The sequence below is a fragment of the Mycotypha africana genome, assembly GCF_025528875.1.
Source record: "Mycotypha africana strain NRRL 2978 chromosome Unknown BDF20scaffold_11, whole genome shotgun sequence".
NCBI classification, from domain to species: domain Eukaryota; kingdom Fungi; phylum Mucoromycota; class Mucoromycetes; order Mucorales; family Mycotyphaceae; genus Mycotypha; species Mycotypha africana.
In genome coordinates, this window is record NW_026515735.1 from 653,959 (window position 1) to 678,240 (window position 24,282).

At 37.6% G+C, this 24,282-nt stretch overlaps 9 protein-coding genes across 9 annotated transcripts; 2 read left to right on the forward strand and 7 right to left on the reverse strand.

Annotated features, from left to right (window-relative positions):
* Window positions 1–184: 184 nt before the first annotated feature.
* BDF20DRAFT_980767 (uncharacterized protein) lies at window positions 185–6,592 on the reverse strand. Its single transcript, XM_053085122.1, has 12 exons — window positions 5,913–6,592; window positions 4,735–5,828; window positions 4,483–4,641; window positions 4,318–4,405; window positions 3,296–4,125; window positions 3,026–3,222; window positions 1,415–2,949; window positions 1,260–1,343; window positions 1,048–1,189; window positions 683–981; window positions 537–611; window positions 185–458 (listed from the first exon to the last, which is right to left on the reverse strand). The coding sequence occupies exons 1-12, from the start codon at window positions 6,393–6,395 to the stop codon at window positions 285–287; spliced, it is 5,160 nt and encodes a 1,719-aa protein (XP_052932331.1). The 5' UTR covers window positions 6,396–6,592; the 3' UTR covers window positions 185–284.
* Window positions 6,593–7,557: 965 nt separating this feature from the next.
* On the reverse strand, window positions 7,558–8,358 carry BDF20DRAFT_893274 (uncharacterized protein). Its single transcript, XM_053082339.1, has one exon. It carries the CDS (start codon window positions 8,309–8,311, stop codon window positions 7,595–7,597), a length of 717 nt encoding a protein of 238 aa, XP_052932332.1. The 5' UTR covers window positions 8,312–8,358; the 3' UTR covers window positions 7,558–7,594.
* A 302-nt stretch (window positions 8,359–8,660) lies between these two features.
* On the reverse strand, window positions 8,661–9,554 carry BDF20DRAFT_893276 (uncharacterized protein). Its single transcript, XM_053082340.1, has 4 exons — window positions 9,416–9,554; window positions 9,325–9,345; window positions 9,186–9,256; window positions 8,661–9,104 (listed from the first exon to the last, which is right to left on the reverse strand). The coding sequence occupies exons 1-4, from the start codon at window positions 9,495–9,497 to the stop codon at window positions 9,009–9,011; spliced, it is 270 nt and encodes an 89-aa protein (XP_052932333.1). The 5' UTR covers window positions 9,498–9,554; the 3' UTR covers window positions 8,661–9,008.
* Window positions 9,555–9,917: 363 nt separating this feature from the next.
* Window positions 9,918–11,701, forward strand: BDF20DRAFT_145199 (uncharacterized protein). Its single transcript, XM_053074785.1, has 4 exons — window positions 9,918–10,125; window positions 10,195–10,713; window positions 10,790–10,879; window positions 10,955–11,701. The coding sequence occupies exons 2-4, from the start codon at window positions 10,329–10,331 to the stop codon at window positions 11,641–11,643; spliced, it is 1,164 nt and encodes a 387-aa protein (XP_052932334.1). The 5' UTR covers window positions 9,918–10,125; window positions 10,195–10,328; the 3' UTR covers window positions 11,644–11,701.
* A 2,521-nt stretch (window positions 11,702–14,222) lies between these two features.
* Window positions 14,223–14,626, reverse strand: BDF20DRAFT_827350 (uncharacterized protein; the record flags this gene model as incomplete). The annotated part of the gene is made up of 2 exons (XM_053078155.1): window positions 14,223–14,324; window positions 14,402–14,626. Coding segments are annotated over 2 exons (327 nt in total), but the record flags the coding sequence as incomplete, so codon positions are not given.
* Window positions 14,627–15,607: 981 nt separating this feature from the next.
* BDF20DRAFT_893289 (prohibitin-2) lies at window positions 15,608–17,107 on the reverse strand. The gene is made up of 3 exons (XM_053082341.1): window positions 16,931–17,107; window positions 16,663–16,824; window positions 15,608–16,445 (listed from the first exon to the last, which is right to left on the reverse strand). The coding sequence occupies exons 1-3, from the start codon at window positions 17,064–17,066 to the stop codon at window positions 15,853–15,855; spliced, it is 891 nt and encodes a 296-aa protein (XP_052932336.1). The 5' UTR covers window positions 17,067–17,107; the 3' UTR covers window positions 15,608–15,852.
* Window positions 17,108–18,099: 992 nt separating this feature from the next.
* Window positions 18,100–20,257, reverse strand: BDF20DRAFT_980776 (acyl-CoA dehydrogenase/oxidase; the record flags this gene model as incomplete). Its single annotated transcript, XM_053085123.1, has 6 exons — window positions 19,781–20,257; window positions 19,391–19,691; window positions 19,280–19,303; window positions 18,674–19,183; window positions 18,255–18,591; window positions 18,100–18,155 (listed from the first exon to the last, which is right to left on the reverse strand). Exons 1-6 carry the CDS (start codon window positions 20,182–20,184, stop codon window positions 18,100–18,102), a joined length of 1,632 nt encoding a protein of 543 aa, XP_052932337.1. The 5' UTR covers window positions 20,185–20,257.
* Window positions 20,258–21,012: 755 nt separating this feature from the next.
* On the forward strand, window positions 21,013–22,381 carry BDF20DRAFT_924613 (serine-threonine protein kinase 19-domain-containing protein; the record flags this gene model as incomplete). Its single annotated transcript, XM_053084691.1, has 6 exons — window positions 21,013–21,333; window positions 21,417–21,576; window positions 21,646–21,745; window positions 21,809–21,971; window positions 22,047–22,132; window positions 22,205–22,381. The coding sequence occupies 6 exons, from the start codon at window positions 21,013–21,015 to the stop codon at window positions 22,263–22,265; spliced, it is 891 nt and encodes a 296-aa protein (XP_052932338.1). The 3' UTR covers window positions 22,266–22,381.
* BDF20DRAFT_893323 (uncharacterized protein) lies at window positions 22,366–23,503 on the reverse strand. The gene has a single exon (XM_053082342.1). The coding sequence runs from the start codon at window positions 23,269–23,271 to the stop codon at window positions 22,498–22,500; it is 774 nt and encodes a 257-aa protein (XP_052932339.1). The 5' UTR covers window positions 23,272–23,503; the 3' UTR covers window positions 22,366–22,497.
* Window positions 23,504–24,282: the final 779 nt, after the last annotated feature.

Sequence of the window (24,282 nt, forward strand, 5' to 3'; positions counted from 1 at the left end):
GTTAATTGTTCAGCTCACCTTGACTTCCTAAGATGACTACTTTTGCTTCCAATGTTGAAGCTGAGGAGCTATACATTTATATTACTGCTACTAATATATTGTTTATTGTTTATATATAATGTTATCTAAAAGGGACAAAAAAAGGGAGAAGGGAAAAGAGAAAGGAAAAAGAGTAACGAATCATAAATTCCTAGTGTAGAAAGCTTTTTGTTATTCATCCACCTAATGAGTTTATTTCTTATTCCGATATTATGCCCTTATTGCTACAACTATACTAATATGCCTTATTCACCGCTAGGCTTGAGAGCAGTCTTGAGCTCTTTTAGTATTTGTTCGAAACTCTGAGGTTCTTGAAGCTCAAAATAATTGAGCGAGGTGTTGGTAAGCAGTGATCCGTTGAGGCTCGTTGTTACTGTAGATAATTGCTGTTGTTGTTGTTGTTGTTGCTGTTGCCGTCTCTATATATAGCATTGCATAAGAATGTCACTTCCACAAAAAAAAAAAAATGAATACCGATATAATGTATGCAAGCTTACCTTCAATTGCATGTCTATTTGTCGTTGTCGTCGTAATGCTCGTTCTTTAGCTTCATGTATTTCCGTTTGCGCTTTCTATAATAAAAAAGAGAAGCTCAATTGGTACACTCAAAACGACAGTGTACCATATAGACTTTTTAGCTTACCTCAAAAGATCCTAAGAAAGTTGCTATGATGTCAAAAAAGTCTTCGGAATCAATAGCGTTTGGATCTTCACCATAGAACAAGATCAACTCTTTCAATTTATCCTGAATATCATTTGTCATCACCTTTAAATCACTGATAATAGGCTCTGCTTCTAATGTGAATTCCTCCATCGCTTCGGCAAACCTATCAATCTGAAGTTCCGACGGTTTTCGTTTTCTGTTTACGCTAAGTTCATCTTTCACTTGAGATAAGCTGCTGCTGAGTGAATTAACGCAAGCGTTTAAAGCAGAGAAAGATACTATAAAGAACGAGAATTTCACTTTGAGTTCCCTCATACGCAGCAAAAAACGTATTTTATATTTACATCTAGCTGCTTCTTGTAAGTGTGGCATATCTTGTTTAACATTGACGACGTTGCCGTTTGACCTTGACAGGAAGTGCACCAAATAATGGAGCAAAGTAGGCACATTGCCCATTCCCTCCCCTTCTGCCTTTGTATCTCTCATCTGAGATTCATGAAAACGCTTTGGTTAAACCAACAATAACAACAGAACTTTTTAGATTCACTCAGATTACCTTCAATAATGCTTCGAGATGGAAACCACATGCATTTCCTCGAATGGTTTTGTTATTGAGATGATTGCCAATGGCCAGTACAGTCTACAGGATAATGGTCATTCAAACAGTTAGAATAAACAGTCTACTTTACATAATTAGGCAAAATTTGTTACCTTTAAAATATGCTTAAACTTCTCGCTCATTCTAAGTTCTGTAATAGCCATTTGAATGGCGTCTAACTTAGGTAATAATTCTTCCAATTCAGATCTGAAACGTCGACGGAAAATCATACAACTGACCCTGTCCGCTAGTCGCGGTATATACATGATAGACCTAAAGTAACGTTCCGCATTACCTAACATCTCAGTATCACCTTGATACTCTTTGACAATCTCAATCTCTTCCTTCGTAGGTATATATTGACGAATGGCTATCAAATTATCGATAGTCAGGCTATGGTCATCAATGTTCCAGATAGCATCACGAATTTCTGAATAAGCGTATTTTATCTTTGCCAGCATAATGGCGATATTGTTGGCTCTGTTGAATTCCAATAAAGTTACTTTGTTTTGCTTGCGTAACATTTCATTACCTGAAAAGGTAGTGATAGTTTTTGCTGCTGAAGAAGTTGCTTGGATGATGTTATTGGTAGATGCATTAGCAGCGCTTGCTGTCTTTTTGAATAAACGCTCCAGCTCAACTGTATCAAGTTGCAGATTCAACAAGTTTTGCTGACCAATTTCAGCAGAAGCAGTAGCCGTGGAAATGGAATCATCCTCATCACTACTACTGCAGTCACTGCTTTCAACGCTGCTAGTATCTGGAGTAGGTAGTCTATTTGATGATTTCAACAATTCACCCCACACGGTGTTTTCAATTTTATCAGAAGACAATTTGGACCAGAAAAATTGCTTCATAACAATATCCGTCTGTGATGGTTGTGATGAGTTGTGACTCATGGATAACAAATGTTGGTCATCGCGAATATGCACATAAGCGGGCGACATTGCCGATATAGATGATACTGGAGATTTTGGTGATGTTGGTGACAGAAGACCAGCGTTATGTGTGCTATTCTCATGAAGTGATTTCAGGTCAGGAAAGCACAGATTTAATGCTAAGGGGTGTAGATATCGAGAAGCTCGTTGAGCAGGATTATGAACTATAGGTCTTCTACGTTTCAACGTTGACTGTTGCAGACCGTCTATCTTTTCTATGCCAATGTTTAGAGTAGCTGGGGATTGTTGATAATAGCTGGGTGCCAGCGGTGGTGGAGGTGGAGGCGGTGGTGGGGGCGGTGGAGGAGTAGCATCCATGAGTTTTTGCTCAGTCTCATCGAAACAAAATGTGTTGTTACTGGGTGAGTCGTCTTTTTTCAAATTTTCTAATTGAATTATACGGTCATCTCTCTCTTTAACGTCGGCTAGTGCTTTGGATACTTTCATAAGTAAGTCGTTCTTTTCTCGTCGAATCTTGGCTGTCACTTCCTGACATTCCTGTAAATTTGCTTTAAGTTCCTCTACCATGTTTCTTAGTCCTTCCACATCTTCATCATTGCTATTATGTCCTTTCGACGGCGTTGTGATGCATGAGCTGATATCCAGTGATATGCGACGCTTTGCTTCAGTCTCTTCTTTTGATGAACTTAGTTTCCCTACAATTGGCTGCGCTGATGTAATAAATTGCTGTAAAGCAGAATGAAAGTCGTCTTTGATAGAAAAGCGCATGAATTGTCTGTATAAGCTACTATAACCGCATTCAAAGAATATGACTTTTTAACTTACCGCTTTTATGTACCGTTTTTAGGTGTTTAACAAACAAATGTACAATACTCCAAATATCGTGTACTAGCTGTTTATTGGTTGATAACTGATCTGAACCTGTAGTGATCAGTTCGCTCATGCTATCCAAAACTAGGTAATAAATTTCTATATCATTTTGATATAACTTTAAAGCAGCACCAAGAACATCATCATGTTGTCTAATAAAGTTTTCTATCAGTAATTTTTTTTTCTCAATAGTTTTCTTCGCTGCATAGATAGTGTATGACTTACAGTTGTAAAAGACTTTGTCGCTTAAAATTTTCGGCTACTCGTTGCTTTTTTTGATCCAACTGTTTGTTTTGAAAATAAATACCAATCTGTTTCTCCAAAGCACTTGAAAGATAACCTTTTTTACGCTCTAGCTTCTTTATCAGTTCTTCATATCCTCTTCTTTCAAGTTCACTACGCAGTGCCACTCGTTGTTCAACAGATTCGGGTGCCTGGACAATATGGCTGAACAGGGTGAAGGCAGAACTGAGACAATCTAGGAGGACTGTGTCATGTTGCTGTATATCATCTAAACAAGCAGAACGCCGTTTCACGTGGATTGGGGTAGTAGGTACTTCTTCAGTTGCATACTGGTGCTCTATCCAAAAATCTGCGAGATCATGTAAATATTGAAAGATACGCTCAAATCTGTATAGTTCACCTTTTACTTCAGAAAAGATAGTTTGTACAAGATCATATGCAGACGGCGAAACGGTACAAAGCGACGCAAAGATGTCAAATAGAGATGTGCATATCTTGTACAAAGTAATAGTGATGAAAGTAGTATGATTGCCTGTTGAGGAGATGGTTGTAGAAATGGCCGCTTCTTTGGTTGTAGAAGTAGTTGATTGAGACGGCGATAAGACAAAACTATTTATACTGTTCATGGAAAACGAAGGTATGAGCTGTGACCCAATGGAGGAGATAGATGATGACCGCTTGAAGATAGATGATGAATTAGCAGTAGAAGTACCGGCTGCGTTATATACGCTGATAGATGCCAATGAGGAAAGTAGAGCAAGCAGCAGTGTGTAAAGTATAGTAGGCCGCGAGAGTACTTGTTGAAGTCCAGGCTATATGGAGAAAAGGGGATGTATAGTTAGTTAGCCATCGAATCGTTTTCTTTTTTTATTATTTTGAAAATTGGAAAAGAAAGGAACGGTGGATTAGAGTTAGAAGAGGTGGAGTGGTTGTAGGTAATAAGTATGTAATGAATAAGTTCCATTAAAGAAAAAGAGGGGGTTGGGGCAGGTGGGGTCACTTACAGCCGTATTCAACAACACTCGAATGCATTTAATACATTCGAACAAGCACTGGCTATCGTTATCTGTCAATTTCAACAAGTTCTTTTTTCTAAATACAGAATAATACATTTAGATGCGAATGAAGACAGCCATTCGTCATTAGTTTTATGTAGAAAGTGCGCTTACTTTGACCTTTTATTGAGTAACTTTTCAAAAACATTTTCTAGAGCTCCAAGCCCACCATGGCGCCTCGACAAGAATTCATTGATCCAAGATACATTGCCTGTAGCCATTGTAATGCGTAAAGACTGTAGATGCTTTGTTAAGTTTTCAGAAGATACTGTTCTGTTATAAGAAAATAAAGATGAATTTACCACTGGATATTCCTAGCATACGTTTCCCCCCCCCCCGCTCTTTCTGTATTTTTATTGTTCTTACCTGCTTCGTAAACGCTCAACGTAGTAATACGGACTGTTGCGATCTTTATTCCGTTTCATGCAGTCGTCCGTCATCGTCAAAGAAGCTGTGACCAAATTAGATAACCGACCTCCATCCTTCTTTGTCAAACTCTGATATGCATAGCTGTTTGTCAACAGAGAAGTTGATGTGGATACCTCTGGAGTAACTGATTTCAAAGAGTTGTTATGGTGCGTGCTGTTATTAGACGAAGCAAAAATCTTACTGACGGCGGGACGTGATTTTATTGAGTGGGTGGTGGTGCTTATATTGTTTGTGTTAAAGCGATGAGAAAGTGTGTTATTAGCACTACCCGTATTTTTACTGTTAAGCAATAACCAGACTGCAGACTCATCCGTGGTAGCTTCTCCTGTTTTATTGGCCAATGCATCGAATTCGAGCACTATGGAACCCACTTTAGATCGATTACTTCGAACACTGGAAGATAAATTTTTTCGGGCATATTTGTAGGTGGTTGCTCGACTGTTTGTGTTCATTCTATTCAATGAAGATAGTGTTTGTTTTTTCTCCTCCTCTTCATTTAATAATATTGACTCCTTATTATCGCTCGTCTTTCTTTGTAGAATATAAGCTGATGAAGCCGGCTGTGAAATTGTAGGAGATGATATGACTGATTTTAAATCTGTTGACGGCGTATTCATTTTTGGTAAATTGGCATTGCTACTACTACTTTTTATTTCCTTATGGCTCGTCTTGGGGCTCTTTATAGCAGTAGTAGTGGTAGAAGACCGTCGACTTTTTGAAAATTTGGCGGCGTCGCTATTATTGTTTTGTTTGTTCATGGTATTTGATGAACTTGTATTCAAGGCAAGTAAAACGCGACTACTACTAGTAACACTGGTTTCACTTCGCTTTAGTGTTTTTGGTCGAGAACCTTTCTTACTGCTGAAAATAGATGAAGTTGATGTAGATAAAGGTGTGGACTTTCTTGATCCAGTAAAACTACTCGAGCTACTTTCTTTCAAATGATGATTTTGCTGTAATAAGTAAAGCTTTTGCTCTTCAGAAAGCTGCCGTAGCTTTTCGCGATTAAGATCTTTCATATTGAGTTCATCCTAATTGATAAAACATGGAAAAGAGTAAAAGACTGAACATATTATTTTTGACAATAAAGTGAGAGATGTTGCATCTTTTTTTACCAATAGTGTCTCGAATGTGTTTGTTACATCCTTTGCGTCCATTTCATTTGTTATGGTGCCTGTTGAGGAAACGGACCCTATGGATACTGTGGAGGGAGATAGACTAACAACAGAAATGTGTCTATCTTTTAGACTCATTGGGTCAGTTTTGCTATTCGTCGAGTCGCCTTCTGTTGCGGTAAATCCACCACCGCTAAACCAATTTGGCAACAAACTTTTGCCAAAGCGAGAAGATGCACTCGTAAGTAATGATGCTCGATCTTGCGATGAAGAAGAGGCGATTGTATTTGGAGCTGTAATTGTTGGTAAAAGTGATGTGTTATTGTTTATATGTTTCATGCTTGATCGCGTTACATTCGGGTCTTTTTTCTTATTGTCATTCTTCTTTAAGCTCCTTTTGGATTCTGATGATGTTGATGGTGTTGTTACTGTCTTTGTAATAACGTCACCGACTTCGTTCTTTAAGAAATCTAAACGAACCATTTAAACTTATAATAAAGACAGGATATTGTTGTGATTGGTTATATATTGCTATCAGCTTCCAGTAACGAATGTATGAATAATTCCAAATTTCATATAGTTGTTGAACAAGAATGTAATCGATTGAGTTGTATATATTATTTCAAAGGAATGAATGGGCGTAGTAAGAAGGATCGACTTGCTGTAAGAAATATTTGAGTAAAAAGATAAGGGAAAAAAAAAAAGGCCTAATCGACCATTAGTAACTTGTACATCTCTTTTAAAGCATTCGCTGCGTCCGAATACTAATTATAAGACCGTTAGCAGAAATTAAGGTTGCCTTAGGAGAAGTTTGTCTTGAGGAGTAACAACGAAACAAGCAGCGAGTGCAAATGGCTGATAAGGAGTAGTTCAGTAGTTAGACTTTATCTCCTCATTCTATTATTGACAGCGACTTTTGGAACACATCAGTCTACTGGCTACGTACGATATATTGAATTACTGTACTTCCTCTAGTACGTCTTATCTGAGCTCTAAAATGCGAATACTGCAAACCCTTGGTCCCTAAGTTGCACAAACCAAAGCCAATTTTGACAGCTCAAAAGCATAGCTGTCAACATTTACGTTTTGTTTGTTTTCGATTTGAGTTCAATGTCGGGTTGTGTGTTCAACAATGATGTCAATTGACCCAAAATAAAGTCATGTTCAGGACAATAAACGACCATGCCATTTGAAATAGTATCATTAACTTTTTGGAAATAAAAATTGAAATCGTCCAATGAAATGCCCTCATCTGAGAGGTGAGTTATTCAGACTGGAAAAAAAGAGTGCTCTCGAGATTATGTATACAGCTGATTTATCAAACTCTCTTAACACTTTTTGTCCATTTGCTTATTGGGTGTTAAGCAAAGGAAGCCAAGTTATGACTAAAACCTGAGCTTGATTGGTTCTAGTATATTCTCTTTGTCTCCTTTTGGGTAAGAAATATAAAGAAATGAACAAGACTGCCAAAAGCCCTCAGTAACACTACTTTTTCTGTCAAATGTGTCATTCTGCTCAACTCTAACTTTTGGCACTACACCTCATATGTAAGTATTACAGCATTTCTTAATTTATTTTTCTTTGTGCCTCTTCACGTACTCATAGCATATACATTTATCACATTTCATTGATCTGTCTCGAAATCGGTCTCATAGTTCATATACTCTATCAGTATATTTCATTTATGCGCGGAAGCTTTTATACAACGCTAAAAGAATAATGACAACAACTATTAATAAAGTGCTGAATCCAAGCGATAAAAACCTATTGAGCGTTCTCCATTTCTTCATCATTTTCATTTCTACGTCTTTGTCTGTCTCTTCTCCTCTACACTTGAAGGGATAAAATGAGCCTAACCACCACAAAGGCGGACATAGAAAACCAAACAAGAATAGGAATGCACCAAATGAATGTAAACTGTCTGGTGAGTGTCGCAGCCTTTCATGATAAGGTGGTTTATGGTTGCCTTGGAAAACTATATCATAATCATGCCAAGGATTATCGTCTCTAATAGAGACAAGCTTTCTTGGCTGTGAACCAGCTTCGTTATTTGATAAGGACGTCCATAAATTGACATTGGAGATTTTGCGCTGGTCGTTATTGTTATTGTTATTGTTATTGCGAGATGATGTAACTGGTGTGATTACACTAAGTCGATCTAAAAGGACCTGCGCATCTTCCTTAAAATGGTCCCCAAGATAAGTATTGAAAGCTGAATCGTTGTCTTTCGGATGTACCACAACGGAATTCGGAGGCAAATTAGTGACAAGCCTTGCTGTTTTACTCTGATTATGATGATGGGCATTTAGGTTAACTGTAGATGGTTGGCTTGTAGAGGCAGACAAGATGCTTTCTGTAAGCCTATAAGAAAAGTCTGAATTTGTTGATTTGAGAGTCATTCAACGGATGGCAGACTAAATATCTCTGAGCGCCTAGAAAGGAAGAGATAGAAGCTCAAATATATTCGGTTTTCATATGAAATTAAATACTTTATTTCAGTTACACCAATGGCATTTTCGTAATTTCATTGACCTTGAAATGTATAGTGTATAGAAAGATCATTTTTTCAAACTCAGAAGAGCTATTTATATAGCTTTGCAGTCAAAACCCATTGAAACAATGTGATAAAGTATGAAATAAGGTGTATTCGTAGAAGGCCTGTTTGAAAACTTCCAATAATTCATAACGCTTTGACCGGTGAGTAACATTGACGAAAAGCTTCTTCTATGTCGAACTGCATATCTCTTTTCATGGTATTCATCATGACAAGACTCTCTCTCGCGTTTCCTTTCCTTATTCTAAAATGATAAGTAATCCTCAATCTCAATGTTATTTATTTGTTTATTCAACGCACTGTTAGTATACGGACGATTTATTATAAATTTAACGTTTTTGTCCCATCAAAAAGAGTATATATTTTTTTTTGGTATTGTTGTTGCTGGCTGGAATCAAACTTTTTCTTTTGCATGAAGTGGGACATCACCGAATTTTATGCTGCCTTTTTCACCTTTGATTTTAAGCTCTGTTATCCGATGAAGAAAGGGGTTAGCTTCGTTCATCCGATGACTTATCGTTTGAATGCTTTAAAGAAATATGTCAGGCATTACCTGGTGCACTTCCCTCGCCTTCTCTGACTGCTTTAACGCCATTCTGCCTTAATAATGAAGCGACTTGGTCAGCTAGTTTCAGTTTCTAATTCCAAAGATAGAAAAGGAAAGAAATCTTCGTTAATAACTGACGTTCATGGCTTATTCAAAGTCAATGCCATCGCACCTCATCTAAAATGTCAACATTTGTCTCATCTTTATACTGCATAAACCGTGAATGTGTTTCTTTTCTCGCAGCTATTTTGAATGAGGTTAAATTACAACTTTCAACTGTCAAAATGTATTGGCTCCATATTGCAAAATACCTTGAATCGCCTTTAAGTCACCTAGTTACGTTAACTGACTGTTACAAGTCTTTTCCTTAAAGTTTGGACGAGCAAATTTTATTTTTCGTACCTGCAAATACTTGTTTTTGAGTCCTTAAAAGGTTGCGATAAGCAACTATAGCCGCTAATTTTGATGGAGAGATAGTAGACATAAATATGATTGTTGTAAGGCTAGAAAAGTATCCTTTAATTACGTAAAAAGATAAAGAGAGCCCCAGAATCCTTTTCATGCGTTACAGAAAATGCGGTACCGCCACTTACAATAAAAGTCGTGTGATGTGTGCGGAGTGACAAATGGATGACAAACGGTAGAGTATCCAAGATCATTCTAAGGTTGCAGGCGTATAGTCAATGGGATAACTGTTTTCCTTTCCTAAAATGCGTTGTAAAAAAGGGCAAAGTTCGATTATCCATTCACTTTAGAGCCCGTTCTATTTGTTAGCGTTCAAGGGATTATGTGAGCCATGTCAACTCGCAAAAAATACAGAGGGGGTGGGGAGGGGTAGACATCTACGAAATGTAGGGGCTTTTGAATTGGAGCACATGAAATTGAATTGGAGAAAGCCCGTGCGGTGGCACTTTGCACTGCTGCTGATCGAAAAGCAAACGACTTGATGAAGATTCAATTACTAAAAACCGAATGTGCACTTTATACAAGTTATGTTTACAAGCACTGAAACATTAGAAAAAAAAAAAAGATTATTGGTTTTTTATCTTATAGCCATAAAATGACTCTAATGATGCAAGGGAAAGAATGCCCATATTTTTAATTTATGAAATGTAGGGATGATTATTTTTTCTTTTGATTTGTTAATAACATGTTAAAGAGTATACTCTTCTTTACTATAGACATTTACACGAACTACTACAAACTTTTACCTTTCTTCCTTGCCTTTCCTTTTCCTTCTTATTTTTTTGGTATTCTAGGGTTACTGTACTCTAATCTTTCTTTTTTCACTTGACTTGAAAGCACCTGTGAACAAATGTCAAGGGCTCGAAAAGAGTCAGCGCTTCATTTGACAATACTCGTATTGCTTCAATGGACCAGCATGTCCGTTGTCATATTAAATGCAATAGCACTCTATCTTTTAAAGCACCAGTCTCGACAACCAACAGAGCAGCAACAGCAAGCATTTGTACATGGCAAAATGAGTCTTTCTGACTATGCTTTACTGATTTTGGGCTCAGTTTCATTTGTTGGTTCAACCGTCTACTTCTGTCTGTATTTGTACTTGTATATACAAATGAGGAAAACGAAACAGTCGCTTTGTCCACCTAAATGGATATCAGCCACCCAAGTCATCCTATCAGTGATATCAATTGCTCTATGGACAGTAGCATGCTCTGTTATCTTGACTCATTCACAAGGTACTTATAAAACTACATTTTTGGTAAAGCACGTTAAAGTATATATACAAACGGATGAACTCATATCGTTATAAAGAGTCTTCATCGCCTTGTAGATTTCCCAATTCACTTCAACCATACAATACCAATATCATATGTAAAGTGTTCGATACAGGATTAATACTAGGTAAAAAAGCGAATATATACTTTTTGAAAGATTGTCGAATAGAATGTAATAGTAAGCGCATTTTATTCTATTCAGCTTTTGCCGTCGTCGGTTGTTGGTTGTTGGCCCTGTTCGCCACATTATTAAATTTAATTCGGTCTCCTATACCTCCAACTACTATCTTCACCATCGAAGCGCCCCCATCTCGATTTTCTCAAGGAACACTTTTGTCAAATAGCAATTTGTACAATCGCTCATCTCTCTCGACCATAGTTGCCTCAGATAACAACAGTAACATAATGAAGCCAATCAATAGTTACACCTTACAAAGTAGCCATGCACATAGCAAAAATAAGATCATACCAGAAGACAAGTATGATGACAGTAGGAAATATATTATACACGAAGAGCTGGAGGAAGAAGAGGATTACGAAGAGCAAATTCTTGGATTAAAGCTAACCCATGACAGCAACCACTTATTGAACACATACGTCCCTCGCCATAGTAATTATTACCAACCCCAGTGTATACCGTTATCACCGACACCTTCTGATTCCATATCTTACATGTCAGCTCAGTCTACTTCTTCTTTGATTATGAAAATACCACTCAATGATACAGAGCAGAGCCTTTCTACAATGGAATCGTTAACTTCTTTACGTGATTTCAAGCCGATTCAATTTGATTTGCCTATCATCAAGTTGGGGATGCTATCCCACATTGGCGTTTCCTTCCTGGACAATCGTATAGATGACAAGAAAAATAGCGATCAGAATAAATACTAAGTGAGAATACATATACATTACTTTAAGTTATTACTATTATCATAATATGTTTTTTAAACGCTAAATCTGTTACTTTATATATCTATATATTAAATGACTGTTGTCATGAATAAGGATCGTTCATTTAAAGTCCTTCTTTGTTTTCTGTAAATTGAAGCTTAGATGGTTTACTTTGATAAAATATTAGTTTCAATCTGAGATGATCCGTGCAGTGGAGAGCTAATCTCATTCCCGCGATTTCTGCGCGTTCGTTTGATGTAAAGTTTCACAGAAAACAACTTTAAATAACTTAGAACCTTGAAGCTATTTTTCAATATATCCATTTTAGTCGTCTGGTGTTCATCCGCACAATCCTCGACAAAGTGTCATCATCAGTTATTTGCATGATCCCATCGTTATGGCAGTCCTTTTGATGCTTTATATAATAAAGATGGAAGACAATAACTGATTTGATTGAAATGTCCTCGATCGTTCAAAGGTGTACCCATTATTGTTACATAGCTTTTGATGAGTTCCATCCAGCTATCTTCGAAATTCTTCCATCAGTTCTAATCCATATCTCTTTTCTTTTTTTCTTTTCAAAGGAGTGGTTGTCATACGTTGGTATGACATTAATCGACTTTTCCCTTTCTTTTCTCTCTCACTGTTTCCTAAAAAAGAGAAAGAGAAAAGCGGGAAATACACGAGTCATCATAAATGGATATGACTTTAGGTTCAAGTCCGTATGCGTTTACTTTACCGAAAAGAAAAAGACCTTAAAAATAACGTCCATTTTTACATCATACAATATTCGGTATTTGGACCATACTACTGAAATGATAATACTTTAGTGTCCAATAAAATCTTTGACTATTTTAAATTGGAAAGTTGAAATACTGTATTACCTATGATCTATACTGCACTTGGGAACAAGAAAAATCTATTAAACTCTGAAATTTCAATTATACTATCTTTAGTAGTAATCACCTGGAGAGCAAAAAGTTCGAACACAAAGTATAAACTTGCCTAAAGGTGGTGTCTGCTACGCATATACGCAAACACACACACACACACAAAACCTTAGACACATATGCACAAGCCAACAGTAGGCTTGGTGTAGCTATCTTTTGTTTACAATACAGCCCAAAGATAACCCAAAGCTTAAGAATAGGAAAGATCATGGGCTTCCTTTTTTTATTTATTTTAAAGCAACAAAATAAGGAAGAAATAAATAAAGGGAATATGCAAGTTCGAAAAAATGAATATAATAAAGATAAACGTTGATAATTGGAAAAAGGCATAGACTATATACTAGAGAGTGTGTGTGCTTCTCAAAAAGTCTCCCACTTTCAAGGGGGACATTCTAATAGTAAACTTCGAACAATTAGGAAATTCTGAGGTTGGATTTATGTGTTGTAGTGATTTCAACGATGAAACGAACCATACATGTTATGGCTATCCATCAGAAATGGGGATTGTTGCGGTTGTAAAAATAAGTCTATTGAATACGGGGATTTCAATTCATTGTGATAACAATTGAGCTTGCTGTGGAAAGTTGTATTTCCATTTGACACGAGACTATCTGAAGAAGGCAGCATTATCTTTCTGTTGTAATCACAAAGTGCCGTAGATAGTTGATCTCTTGTTCTTGTAATTGTATTTAAGGGATATACTGCTGCTGATGCTGATGGCGCTTGATAAAGTCGATGATGTCGATAATGGTTATTGTAACTGCTGCTAGTGGTAGTCGTACCCGGTGACCTAGTACACATTAAAGTGCCGGTATTATGAGGATAGCTAAGCGTCTGGCTTTCGGGAAAGGAGGAAGTCGTAGAACAACCATCACAAGGAGAAAGAGACGGAGGATGGCTATCATAGCAACTACTGTTATCGGTTGTAAAATAAGTGGCTGCTGTATTATAGTAATAGTTCTTGGTTGGAGTAGTAACGGTGCTGGTGCCATTCGACATCAAATCATTATCTGAATAAGCGCCAGACGAACTAGGATAGATAAAATCGTTATGCTGATCGCCAAATAACTCTGTGCTATGTTCGGGATAAACACTGTATGACATGGATATTGTTTCAGGAACGTTACATAACAGTTGATGGTAAGTAGGGGAATTGGTTATTGGAGAAGAGGACGAAGAGGAGTACGAAGAATAAGAAGAGAGATGGTCTGATGATGTGGATGATGCGGATGATGAGGATGATGATGTTGAGATAGTGTGAGGTTCGGATTCCGGAGTCGCATTTAAAGTAGAAGAAGTATTATCTGCTGTGATGGTAGCAGTTGAAGTAGTACTAGAGAAATCAGTCCTTGTTGCACGAGAACCGTTCTTAGTAATGCTGTTTAATGATGACACTGTCTCCAGCGAGCCTGAAGAAGAAGAGAGAGCAGACACGTACTGCCGTTGATGTTGCTGACTGTAGAGCAGTTTGGCTGTTGCCGTTGAAGAAGTGCGGCGGCTAATGACTTCTCTCTTTCCATTCACAGTACGATGGGATGACAATATTTCTGCCATTGAATGCTCTTGTCGTCGAGAGGAGTTGACTGGTTTCTGTAAGTTATCAATAAAAAATTGTTCTTTGCCCGCTTTGATAGTCCAATAGCAACCTTTTCGAGGTGGAGTGTTGGCCTTTGCATCGCGATCTATCTTTACAAAAGATTTATGCAAAGACAAATTATGTCTTATGGAGTTCTACAAATGGAAAGCAAAGCAACTCCCGTCAACAACCATAAAGCCTACATTTACAACAATGCGTATGACAATATTACCTGCCAGCCTTGAGATTCGTTTGTATAAAAAGGATAGTTTTCTGTTATCCAAACGTAGATCTCATGTAAGGTAAGCTTTCTTTCTACACTTGCTAATATAGCGTGGCCAATAATGGTTGCATAAGAATAAGGTGGTTTCTCCTGTCTATTGACAGGGTTCCATGAGGGTACAATCTTTATTGGACCAGGTGGATATTCTATCAAGTCGCTGCTATTACTGTCCATATCTGTACGTAAATTGTTTCTTTTCCATGAGCAGACGCTACGTTTACGTCGAGAGGTTTTGGTGCCAAGTAATAGTTTATCCATTTCTTTTGATATTGAGTTTTTACAGACAAGAAGTATATATTGTTGTTAACAGAACAAATTCGAGTTAAGAATACAAAGAAAAAAGATATTCTACAAAGAAAAGGCAGGATTCAATTTAAAGCTGTTCCGAGCAATGAGATATTGGCCACAGAGAGAAAGTTTACTGTTCGTTCTTAATGCTGTTAAGTCTGAATGGGCCACTTCGGTTGTGCTTTATCGGGATCATTTGAGTTACACCGCTTCCGTTAGCTTTTACTTTTTTCGTACGCACGCATAAAACGGTTAGAAGAGATGGAAAGAGAGGGACATAGAGCACTTCAAAACGCATACCCTTCCTGTTCAGAACCAAGGCAATGTTTCTCATTGATAGCATCTGACATTAGTCTACGTAGACACAAAAAGTGTCGAGAAACAAAACTAATTGTGGTTTTATTCCTCGATTCGGTAATTTACTCTAACGCTTAGCAGCAAAGTACAGAAAAAAAAAAAAAAAAAGCTTCGGTCCCTTGGAAAAGTAAAGCCTGCAGTAATCCTGATTATATGTCATCGAGCAAATTCTTGCCTGTGATCCCTTAATTTCCCATACGTCCTCCTATGTACACCAGTCAAATGCCTCTTCATCACCAGAAAAAAAAAAGAGTTCATGATGATATTTACTCAAGAAACCTCAAAAATATACGACATACCATGTATGCAACGGCTCAAATTCTGAAACAATGAATTTTTGCAAGTACCACACAACTAAAAAACCTACACAGAGATGGTGATACATGGGAAATGGCTTGGGCGCGCTGTGAGAGGTTACCACAAAAACCATAAAAATCAAGGGCTTTATATCCTCACATCACTGCTTCTTTCAAAGGTCTTACAGAAACGTTCCTCCAAATCAGGACTGGTTTTTGCTTTAATTTTTCAAAAGGATTCGTATGTTGCTTCTAGATTTATTATTTTTATTGCCAAAGTTTGATGCAAGCAAGAGTCATCAATTGCTTTCAAAGATATATATAATAGAAACCTTCTAGTATACAGAATCATGATGTGTTTCTTCTCTGATTACGTAGAAAGGGGAGGAAAAGAAAGATAGGCGGATTAAATTATAGACATATTGTTGTTACAAAGGTTATACACAGTTGTCAAATTACTTAATTCTTGTCACTGCTGCTGCTATTGCTTTTAGTATTGACATTGAGTAATAAAGTATCAGAGTCAAGCATGACCTTATTGCCAGATCTTGAGATAACACCAGCAATTTCACGAGCAGCTTCAATTCTCTTCAATTCCAAGAAACCAGGCTTATTTTCAATAGCTTCACCAATCAATTCAGCAGACTTTGCTTCACCTTGAGCGCGAACAATGATGGATTGCTTTTCTTGACGAGCTCTATCAACAATGAAGGCTGCACGTTGAGCATCTTGTTGAGCAATTTGCTTAGCTTCAACAGCACTTTCGAAAACAGGCGAGAAACCGACGTGAGTAATAGAAACATCATCCAAAATAATATTGAAACGCAAAGCACGACGAACTAAGTTCTCGCGAACAAGACGAGAGACACGTTCACGCTGTGTAATAAGTTGCGAGGCGGTGAATTGAGCAACTACTGATTTGAGCACTTCATTCACAACGGAAGGAAGTACACGTTCATCATAGTCTTGGCCGAGTGTACGGTAGACAGTAGCAAGTTGATCAATGCGAGGTTTTGAAAGTACACGACAAGTGATATTGACCATTTGCAAATCTGTGATTGAACAGAAATGGTAACGTTGATAACAACAGAAGAAAGAAAAATAAAGTTACTACGATGTGCCATTTGAATTTTGAGTTTCTATCACTCTCAGATTCTCTAACTGTCAAAATTGTTCTCCAATCTTTACAGTATTACTCCCATTCCTCCACCGTTTCCATAAAAATTACATCGATTTTTGTTTTGTCTTTGAGTGTATTGTATAAATTACCTTTTGTACCAGTCAAGGAACCGACGTTACGAGGCTTTGCACGAACATCGTAAATGACGGGGGTCTCAAACCATGGGATCATGAAATGAGTACCTTCGTTATATACTTTATCTTGTACACCGAAAAGACGAGTATACTTGATAGCTCTATGACCACCATCAACTGTAGGTAGCATAAATAGTAATAGTATAGATTGGGTTCGTTCATCAGCTAACAAAGTCGACATTTTACCCCGGTCATGACTAATTAACATACTGCAATGACTTACCGTTGAAAAGTGACGCATTAACACCATAACCCAAAGCACCGATAACAGCAAGGGCACCAAGACCACCTGCAACGCCTTTACCGTTGGGCATCATGCCTCCTAATTTTTGTGCTGCTTGCTTAGCTTGTTGAGCCATATTTTTATTATAGAATTGAATGTAATTTGTTAAAGGTGTAGATAAAAAAAAAAAAAAAAAAAAAAAAAGATGGAGATTTTTAAGAGGACAAAAAAGGCCTGGGATTTAAGCTTAATCGAGCATGGGAGAAGACTGCTTGCTTCATGGCTGGCAGCTGAATTTGATAGGTCAGCTTGAACGCTGCGGAGTGTTTCTTCCTAATTCCAGTACGCTTGTTCCCAATATACAAGCTGACAATTTGCAATTCCCTTTTTACTAACCATAATTTATTTGCTGTCAAACAAAACATGATGCAAAGAAATGGTGCTCAACGTCATTTTGACTATGCTTTTGAGGCTTGTTTTTTGGGACGGGAAAAAGGACAGCTACAGCTTCAAAACTCTAATGATCGCCGTGTATCAATTTTAGCCTAAATGTTGAGCTGCAGAGAATCTTCAGAAAAGTACTCAGTTCAAGAGCAATATACCGACTTTTGATGTTCCTTGCAAGGGGCGACCAGATATGTTCATTCTGTCTGTTATGCTTTCCCAGCAACTTGATATACCTTGCAAAGTCTAAGCTGATTTGCTATCCATCATACGTCCCGATGCAACAAAAACTGAATTATTGAGATTGACCGCCTGGGATTTGAACGAAAAGCAACTAATCATTGAAAAGTTGAAGCTCGCAACAAGACCATTTTGAAGTCAAGGCGCTATCCGTGTTTCTCTCTGACTCTGACTCTCTCTCTGACTCTCTGACTCTCTGACGCTTTGACTTGGTGCAGTTCAAACTACCACTCTACCTCATAATGGGACGTACGCGTCTTGAACTGCATAATACATGTCCATTGGCTCATTCGTCGCTTTTTGGTAATTAGGAAAATGTTCCCGACTCTGAGCCGTGGGTCATACTATTTCTATTGAGCTTTACTCTTCATTTTTATGTCCTTGATGGAGGGATCCCTTTCTTGATCAGTTCATCTTTGAGTTCATCTTTGAAAAAGACCTTTATTTAAATCAGTAGCATATCTAAAAATTCATTCCATTTTAATCTATAATTTGGCACATTTTTTTACAGCTTGGCGAACACCAAGGTCAAGCATAATTTCTATTTTGAATGTGAAGAAATAGGCATAATGGTTAGAAGTGAATTGACGTGACAAACTTAAAGTGATGATATTGTTTTATCAGTTAAAAATAAACTCACCTTCCGAACCACCGGGGATAGCATAAGCACGAACTTCACGATACAGTCTCTCAACCTTTTCCCCTTGACCACCGCGGGTATAAGCTAAACCACCAAATATTTGAGCAGCCTCTCTAGCACAGTATTCGAATGTTTGTGTACTTTGTGCTTTCAAGAGGGCGATAGGACCAGCCAATGTCATTGCTTGCGTTTCAGCAGGAAGTGTCTTACACTGGAACAAAATACTTTCAAGCCAGGAATGAGTGGCTTCACATTGCCGGATCATATGACCTAACTTGTTTCTAAGAACAGCATGATCCACTAAACGCTGGCCAAACGTCTTTCGCTTTAAAGCATACTAATTATTCAATGAAAAACGACAAGTTATTCAGTCATGGACACGATTAAGCTAATTTCTTTCATTCTCTAATGTCGCTTACCTTGAGCGCTTCCTCAATGCAGACACGAGAGAAACGACTCGCTTGCATGATGATACCAAGACGTTCATGGTTAAAGTTGTGCATTATATATTTGAAGCCTTCGTTCAATTTGCCAATCAAGTGAGTTTTAGGCACTTTTACATCTTCGAAAACAACATAACTGGTTCCTGAGCCCCACATGCCTTGACAATCCATTTGTCGAGCACTCACACCTTCAAAGCTGCGTTCAACCAACAATAAGGAGATGCCAGCCATGCCATCAGCTTCCGATCCTGTTCTACAGGCAACGACGTAATAATCAGCATAAGCGCCTTGAGTGATCCATTTCTTTTCACCGTTTAATAAGAAAAAGTCTCCCGTATCTTTGGCTGTGGTAGCTAAATTTGCAACGTCAGAGCCAGCGCTTGGCTCAGTAATACAAAGTGCAATGACTTTATCGCCTGCTAAACATTCAGGTACAATACGTTTCTTCAATTCCTCATTAGCAAAGTTCATAACTGGAGGAAGAGCCTAAACACGGATGGGAATTGTCAGCAGATGGGCTTATGGATTAGTTACGTCTGAAACTATGTCAAACAGTGAAGAATCAAGCACATTTTTACGTACAATGGAAAGACCGCCTTGTAAGGCCTAGAATCAAAACACAAAGAATGAAAAGATTTACAGTTAGTATGCGAACAATACAAATATAATTGTTGATAATGGGAGATGATCTACCCAAACAAGGCCGCCAGAACCAGCTCGGGACAGTTCGTCTACACAAATGAACTCGTGGAAAATATCAAATTCTTCAGAAGAGATACCAGCAGGCAAACCATAGGGCAGCAAAGAAGCCATTTTAGAATTCGTACCTGCACCAGAGGCAGCAGCCAAGAAACCAACCTTAGCAGCTTGCTTCAGCACGCTGCGAGGAATTTCTTTATTTTCACTCCATTCATGACAGAAGGGTGCGATTTCCTTATCAACCCATGCACGTATCACTCTGCGAAGCTTGGCATGAGATTCATTGTAATAAGGACTATCAACAATATTTCAATGACTGAATGAATAAATCGAGGCCGAAAGTCCTTTTTGCTGTCAGCAGCTCAATTCACTTATTTAATATACCTGTTCCATCCTTGATACCAGGTAGGATCTCCGTAAGGAAGACCATCGCCAAATTTGGTATCTTTATTGCTTAATATAGTAGTAGAAGCTGTCGTTTTGACGTCGTCTGTTTGCTTTCTCGTGGAAGAATTCTGCTGAACTTTTAATTCCTGCTTTGACTTATTTGTAGCGGTTTCAATGATACCAATTTGTAAGGGTAACCCGGAACGTTGCATAATAGCTTCGTTATGAAATGTATTGAATTGCTTAGTAGCATCAGTACCTGCTACCTTTACAAGAACTTTCTTTCCTCCAGGATGATCATTCAAGAATTTTGTAACGTCAAAAACCTTGCCGTCCACGATGATCCAACAGTCATCCGGCCTATTATGGGCTTTCACTTCCTCCACTGTAAATGTTTTCATCTGGTATACTAATAAAAAAAAAATAGGAATGTAGGTAAGATATAATAAAGTTACAAGAAAGATGTTGAAGATCAAAAAATTAAAAAAAAAAAAAGAAATAGCCCAATTTCGGATGACCAATAAGGTTTCCTTTACCCCACCAAAACAGAAAACGGATTACAAATAGCTTTTCCGTACAGAGAGAAATTTGACTCTTAAACACAATGAAACCCACGGAAAATTGAAGATAGACGGCAGCTTACTGGATCATAAATCCAAAAGAGAGACGCGATGCTATATAGTTTGTCTGGCCATGGTATTGTTCCTGTTGCAAAGCAAGTCACATTATCATCGAATGATATACACAGTTGTGAGAAAGAGATCAGTAATGCCATGGTGATCGACAACCGCGCAAAAATTCATTCTGTTTTATTGTGGCATACTGTGGAATAGGCAAGCAATTTCTTGGGTTACTTTTTTGCACACTTATGTAAACGCTCATTACAATTCACCTACTAATTTTTCGAAATTTGGAAGGTGATAGCTCCCTGTGATGCCATCTAATGTTGAATTGCTTTTGCTACTGTCATTTATTCTATTACGGCAGCTTTATGTGCATTATCTTTTCAGTGAGATTTTAATCTTCCAATGTAACCGCATGGTGCTTTCGTGGTGAATGGAATATTTTTTGCCACTGTTTTCTATTGTTTGGGTCTCAAACAATTTAACCCTATGAGGCATTTTTCTGGCATGAATTTCACTTCTAAATCTGACTCCGTCAATTATTTGATTTGGTTCCTTTTCTTCCCTTATTGTTCCCCCTTCTTCTAAACATAACCTACACCATTGATGAGCCAAAGACGTAGAAGGCAAAGGATCGCTGCGGAACAAGAGCTCTACCGCATACAGCAAGGAGCTGTATATAAACCAGACGTATACCAAACAAAAAAGCATTCAACACATATAAGGCGTGCGCAGCTCCAGCAAACGACTCATAACGACGAAGAGTTTAGCGATCTGAATGAAGAACTTGATCTCGAAGATCACTCGGATGCAGTTATGACAGCAGAATACTTGATTCAAAATAATACCAAATCCATTTTACCATTATGCTTTATACACCAACTTTACAGCATTCTATCGAATAATACAATGACAGATAGAGAAATAGTAGGTTTTTTTTTGATCCGGTTGAACAGATAGCAATTTAACTTTCTAATTTATTATCAACAATGCATTTATCTCCCTTGCAGCAAGCGAGTTTGCAAAGAAATAGCTGGAAAAAGTTTTTTATTATGGGGTGCTTGGAAGATGAATATGTGATCATGAAAACAACCAATTATTGTAATTTGATTGATCAGTCGAAAGCAGACTATATAAAAGAACATAATGAAGAAGAAGCGCATATCTTTAGTAAGAATTAACTTGACAAAAAGTTTGATTAGCAAAGCATTTGATCTTACTTTCTCTTTTGGCACATAGACATATTTCAGAAGATAGTACTGGATAAAGATCATAATAAAATTTCTATTGACAAAGATACATTGATCAATACGTTTCGTTTGACAGACAAAGAGATATCGTAAGTCTCATTTCAATGAAGCTTAGCATAAACTCTATCTATCTGACATATTCGTGTTTTTAGACACCTTGTATCAGCTGGCCTTTTGTTGCCTCACAATATTCAAATCGATCTATTCTGGTTCTCCGTACCCAAACAAGGAACATTTGTGACCAATTTGCTTCATGGCCGAAAATCTATTTTAAACATATTGAGAAAAAGAGCCACCAAAGACATCATGGAAAGTGTGAGTATTGTTTTACTAATATATAATCATCTAATCAGTACAATGCTGACAAATTTGCATTTAAAAAAACAAAAGGTTTTGAGACAAAAGAAATTGCATAAATGTACTTTCAATGTTGATTTTTTATTGCATGATCTAGTTGGTAGTGGCAGAGTAGAAAGGTAATTTGGTTTATATAGGTTGATGGTGTTTACAAGAGAAGATATGTAATTATTAACATGAACATATTGTAGGCATATGACACCGATGGGAAATTTGATCAGGCTGACAAGCAAAGGTGAAAAGGGCATATAGCAAAGAGTCTATTTACAAAAAAGTAAAAAAAGAAAAGGGGTAGCTGTACATATACATACGTAATGACTAATACTGTAAATAATGAACAATGGTATGCATTTGTGCACAAAGGCACGACTAATAAAAATATCAAATATCTGTACATATGAAATACTGGTATATTTGTTGTTGTTGTTGTTGTTGTTTCAAAGAGTGTAAGCTGGTGCTAATTGTAGTAAAGATAGTCAGTCTATCAAGCTGCTATCGTTAGGCCGTTACGTAAGCTTGAACCATTCCCCCAAACGAACTGATCCTGTCTTCGTTGAATGACATGCATCTTTCCAGGGTTTAGCGTTGTATTGTTCTGGCTGCAATAATTATTAGTCATGGCTAGTAGACGGAGATGATTTGGATTCGATCTTATGTCTCTAATATAAGTATGTGTTATGAATTGTGGTGGTGCAATGCAAGACAAAGAAGAAGAGCCTTCTTTCCAGCGATTGAGTACGGCTGCTTTTTTTATCACTGATGAGGACTGATTCGTTTTTCTTGTCTGCTGTTGATCTTGATATTGCTGAACAGTCTGATGGTGTTCAACTCTATGTTGTTGATGGTCAACTTCCGCTGATTGTCGTTGGTTGGCTGCACTGTTATTATTGTTGGTGTAATAATTCCTCAAATCACGGTAAATTTTATGCTCTCGACTAATAGCCGAAGAACTAGTAGCATTGGATGGCTGAGGCGGGGAAGAAGGCGGGGAAGAAGGTGGGGATGCCACCGGTGCTCGGTGCTGCTTCTTTGAGACTATTTTTATGTAGGTACTATTGTTGTTCTTGATGACGGGTGATACCTTACGGTACTTCTTGGTAGCTTGTGATTGCTGAGGTAACTTGGAGATGATACTGGTTACTGCTCTCTTAAAATGATTCATTGTAGTATGACTAGGAGTGCCAGTTAGATTAGCTGCACCATGTGTCGAAGACGGGTAAAGAAGAGCCACTGAATCAGGTGTTGTTGAAAGGCGCATGCTGTATTGATAAAGAAGATCCAACAAGGTTCGGAGATATCAAGAAGAAGAAAAAAATGGATCTCTTTTATATCCAAAAGACAAAACAAGCAATTGACAAAAAATCCCAATTTTTATATACAAATGTGATCACATTAAGGTAACGTTGGACTTAGTGGAAATTCCATTCGGAAATCCGAGTTGTTTCTATTTATGCACTCCGTAAAGTCATACTTTAATTTTTTGTTTATAGCAATTACCTTTCTTCATAGAAGCTGCTGTAGCCTTGCCTCACAATCGAACTTTTTAATTTGTTTATTTTCTTTCTTTTCTTTTGATTCCAAAACGTCAATAACCCAATTGACCTGTCCTAATATGGGAATTTAGTCAAGAAAAAACGAATCTTGAATGCATACTATAGATTCGTTGGCTAACCCCACTTTTCTCAACATCTAACACAATACCCTTGCCTGTTTAGTGGCAAACAGCAGCAACAAAAAGTCAAAGATGATGTGAGCAGAGGGTATGAATTCAATGATGGAAACAACTGATAGGCATTTTTGCTGTCTTTTCTCATCACTGATGGAACAAGCGCAGGGAGGCAGAGGGTTTTTGCTCTTCATGTGGAAAGAACATCATACGACAAATTGTCATGGCCTGTCTCAATGATGAATAGAGCGGTTAGTAAATTTCTTTTTCTGTAATTCAGTCAACTAGGCAGGCAAAAAAAGGTCAAAAAAATGGATCATCGGAAGCAGCCAAGAAATAATTTGATAAATACCTGCGTCTGGATGAAGGGAGGCAGGATACTCAGGAGCCAGATTCAATGGGAACATAAAAGAAATCAAAGAAATCAGAGAAAGAGTTGATTGAGGAAGTGGGCGTTTTGACAGCTTCCTGATGCTGATCTACTCCCTAACCTCACTCTAAGCTTACATAATCGAGAAACGAACGTTTGGTACGTGCTACTTTTTTATATGTATATACATTTCAGAAGAGCTACTAGTAAAGGATAGCTATAGTGTGATATTG

Bases quoted from the DNA above. Each gene is read 5' to 3' on its own strand.
- BDF20DRAFT_893289 (XM_053082341.1), bottom strand. From the start codon at position 17,066: ATGGCTCAACAAGCTAAGCAAGCAGCACAAAAATTAGGAGGCATGATG. The intron at 16,825-16,930 runs GTAAGTCATTGC...TGCTACCTACAG, and splicing joins TAATGCGTCACTTTTCAACG to TTGATGGTGGTCATAGAGCT. The intron at 16,446-16,662 runs GTAATTTATACA...GTTCAATCACAG, and splicing joins TTCCTTGACTGGTACAAAAG to ATTTGCAAATGGTCAATATC.
- BDF20DRAFT_980767 (XM_053085122.1), bottom strand. From the start codon at position 6,395: ATGGTTCGTTTAGATTTCTTAAAGAACGAAGTCGGTGACGTTATTACA. The intron at 4,126-4,317 runs GTAAGTGACCCC...TTCTCCATATAG, and splicing joins GAGTGTTGTTGAATACGGCT to CCTGGACTTCAACAAGTACT. The intron at 3,223-3,295 runs GTAAGTCATACA...AAACTTTATTAG, and splicing joins CGACAAAGTCTTTTACAACT to ACAACATGATGATGTTCTTG.
- BDF20DRAFT_145199 (XM_053074785.1), top strand. From the start codon at position 10,329: ATGTCAAGGGCTCGAAAAGAGTCAGCGCTTCATTTGACAATACTCGTA. The intron at 10,714-10,789 runs GTACTTATAAAA...ATCGTTATAAAG, and splicing joins TATCTTGACTCATTCACAAG to AGTCTTCATCGCCTTGTAGA. The intron at 10,880-10,954 runs GTAAAAAAGCGA...TATTCTATTCAG, and splicing joins CGATACAGGATTAATACTAG to CTTTTGCCGTCGTCGGTTGT.
- BDF20DRAFT_893276 (XM_053082340.1), bottom strand. From the start codon at position 9,497: ATGTCTACTATCTCTCCATCAAAATTAGCGGCTATAGTTGCTTATCGC. The intron at 9,257-9,324 runs GTATTTTGCAAT...CATTCAAAATAG, and splicing joins TGACTTAAAGGCGATTCAAG to CTGCGAGAAAAGAAACACAT. The intron at 9,105-9,185 runs GTGCGATGGCAT...CTTTGGAATTAG, and splicing joins ATGTTGACATTTTAGATGAG to AAACTGAAACTAGCTGACCA.
- BDF20DRAFT_893323 (XM_053082342.1), bottom strand. From the start codon at position 23,271: ATGCGCCTTTCAACAACACCTGATTCAGTGGCTCTTCTTTACCCGTCT.
- BDF20DRAFT_893274 (XM_053082339.1), bottom strand. From the start codon at position 8,311: ATGACTCTCAAATCAACAAATTCAGACTTTTCTTATAGGCTTACAGAA.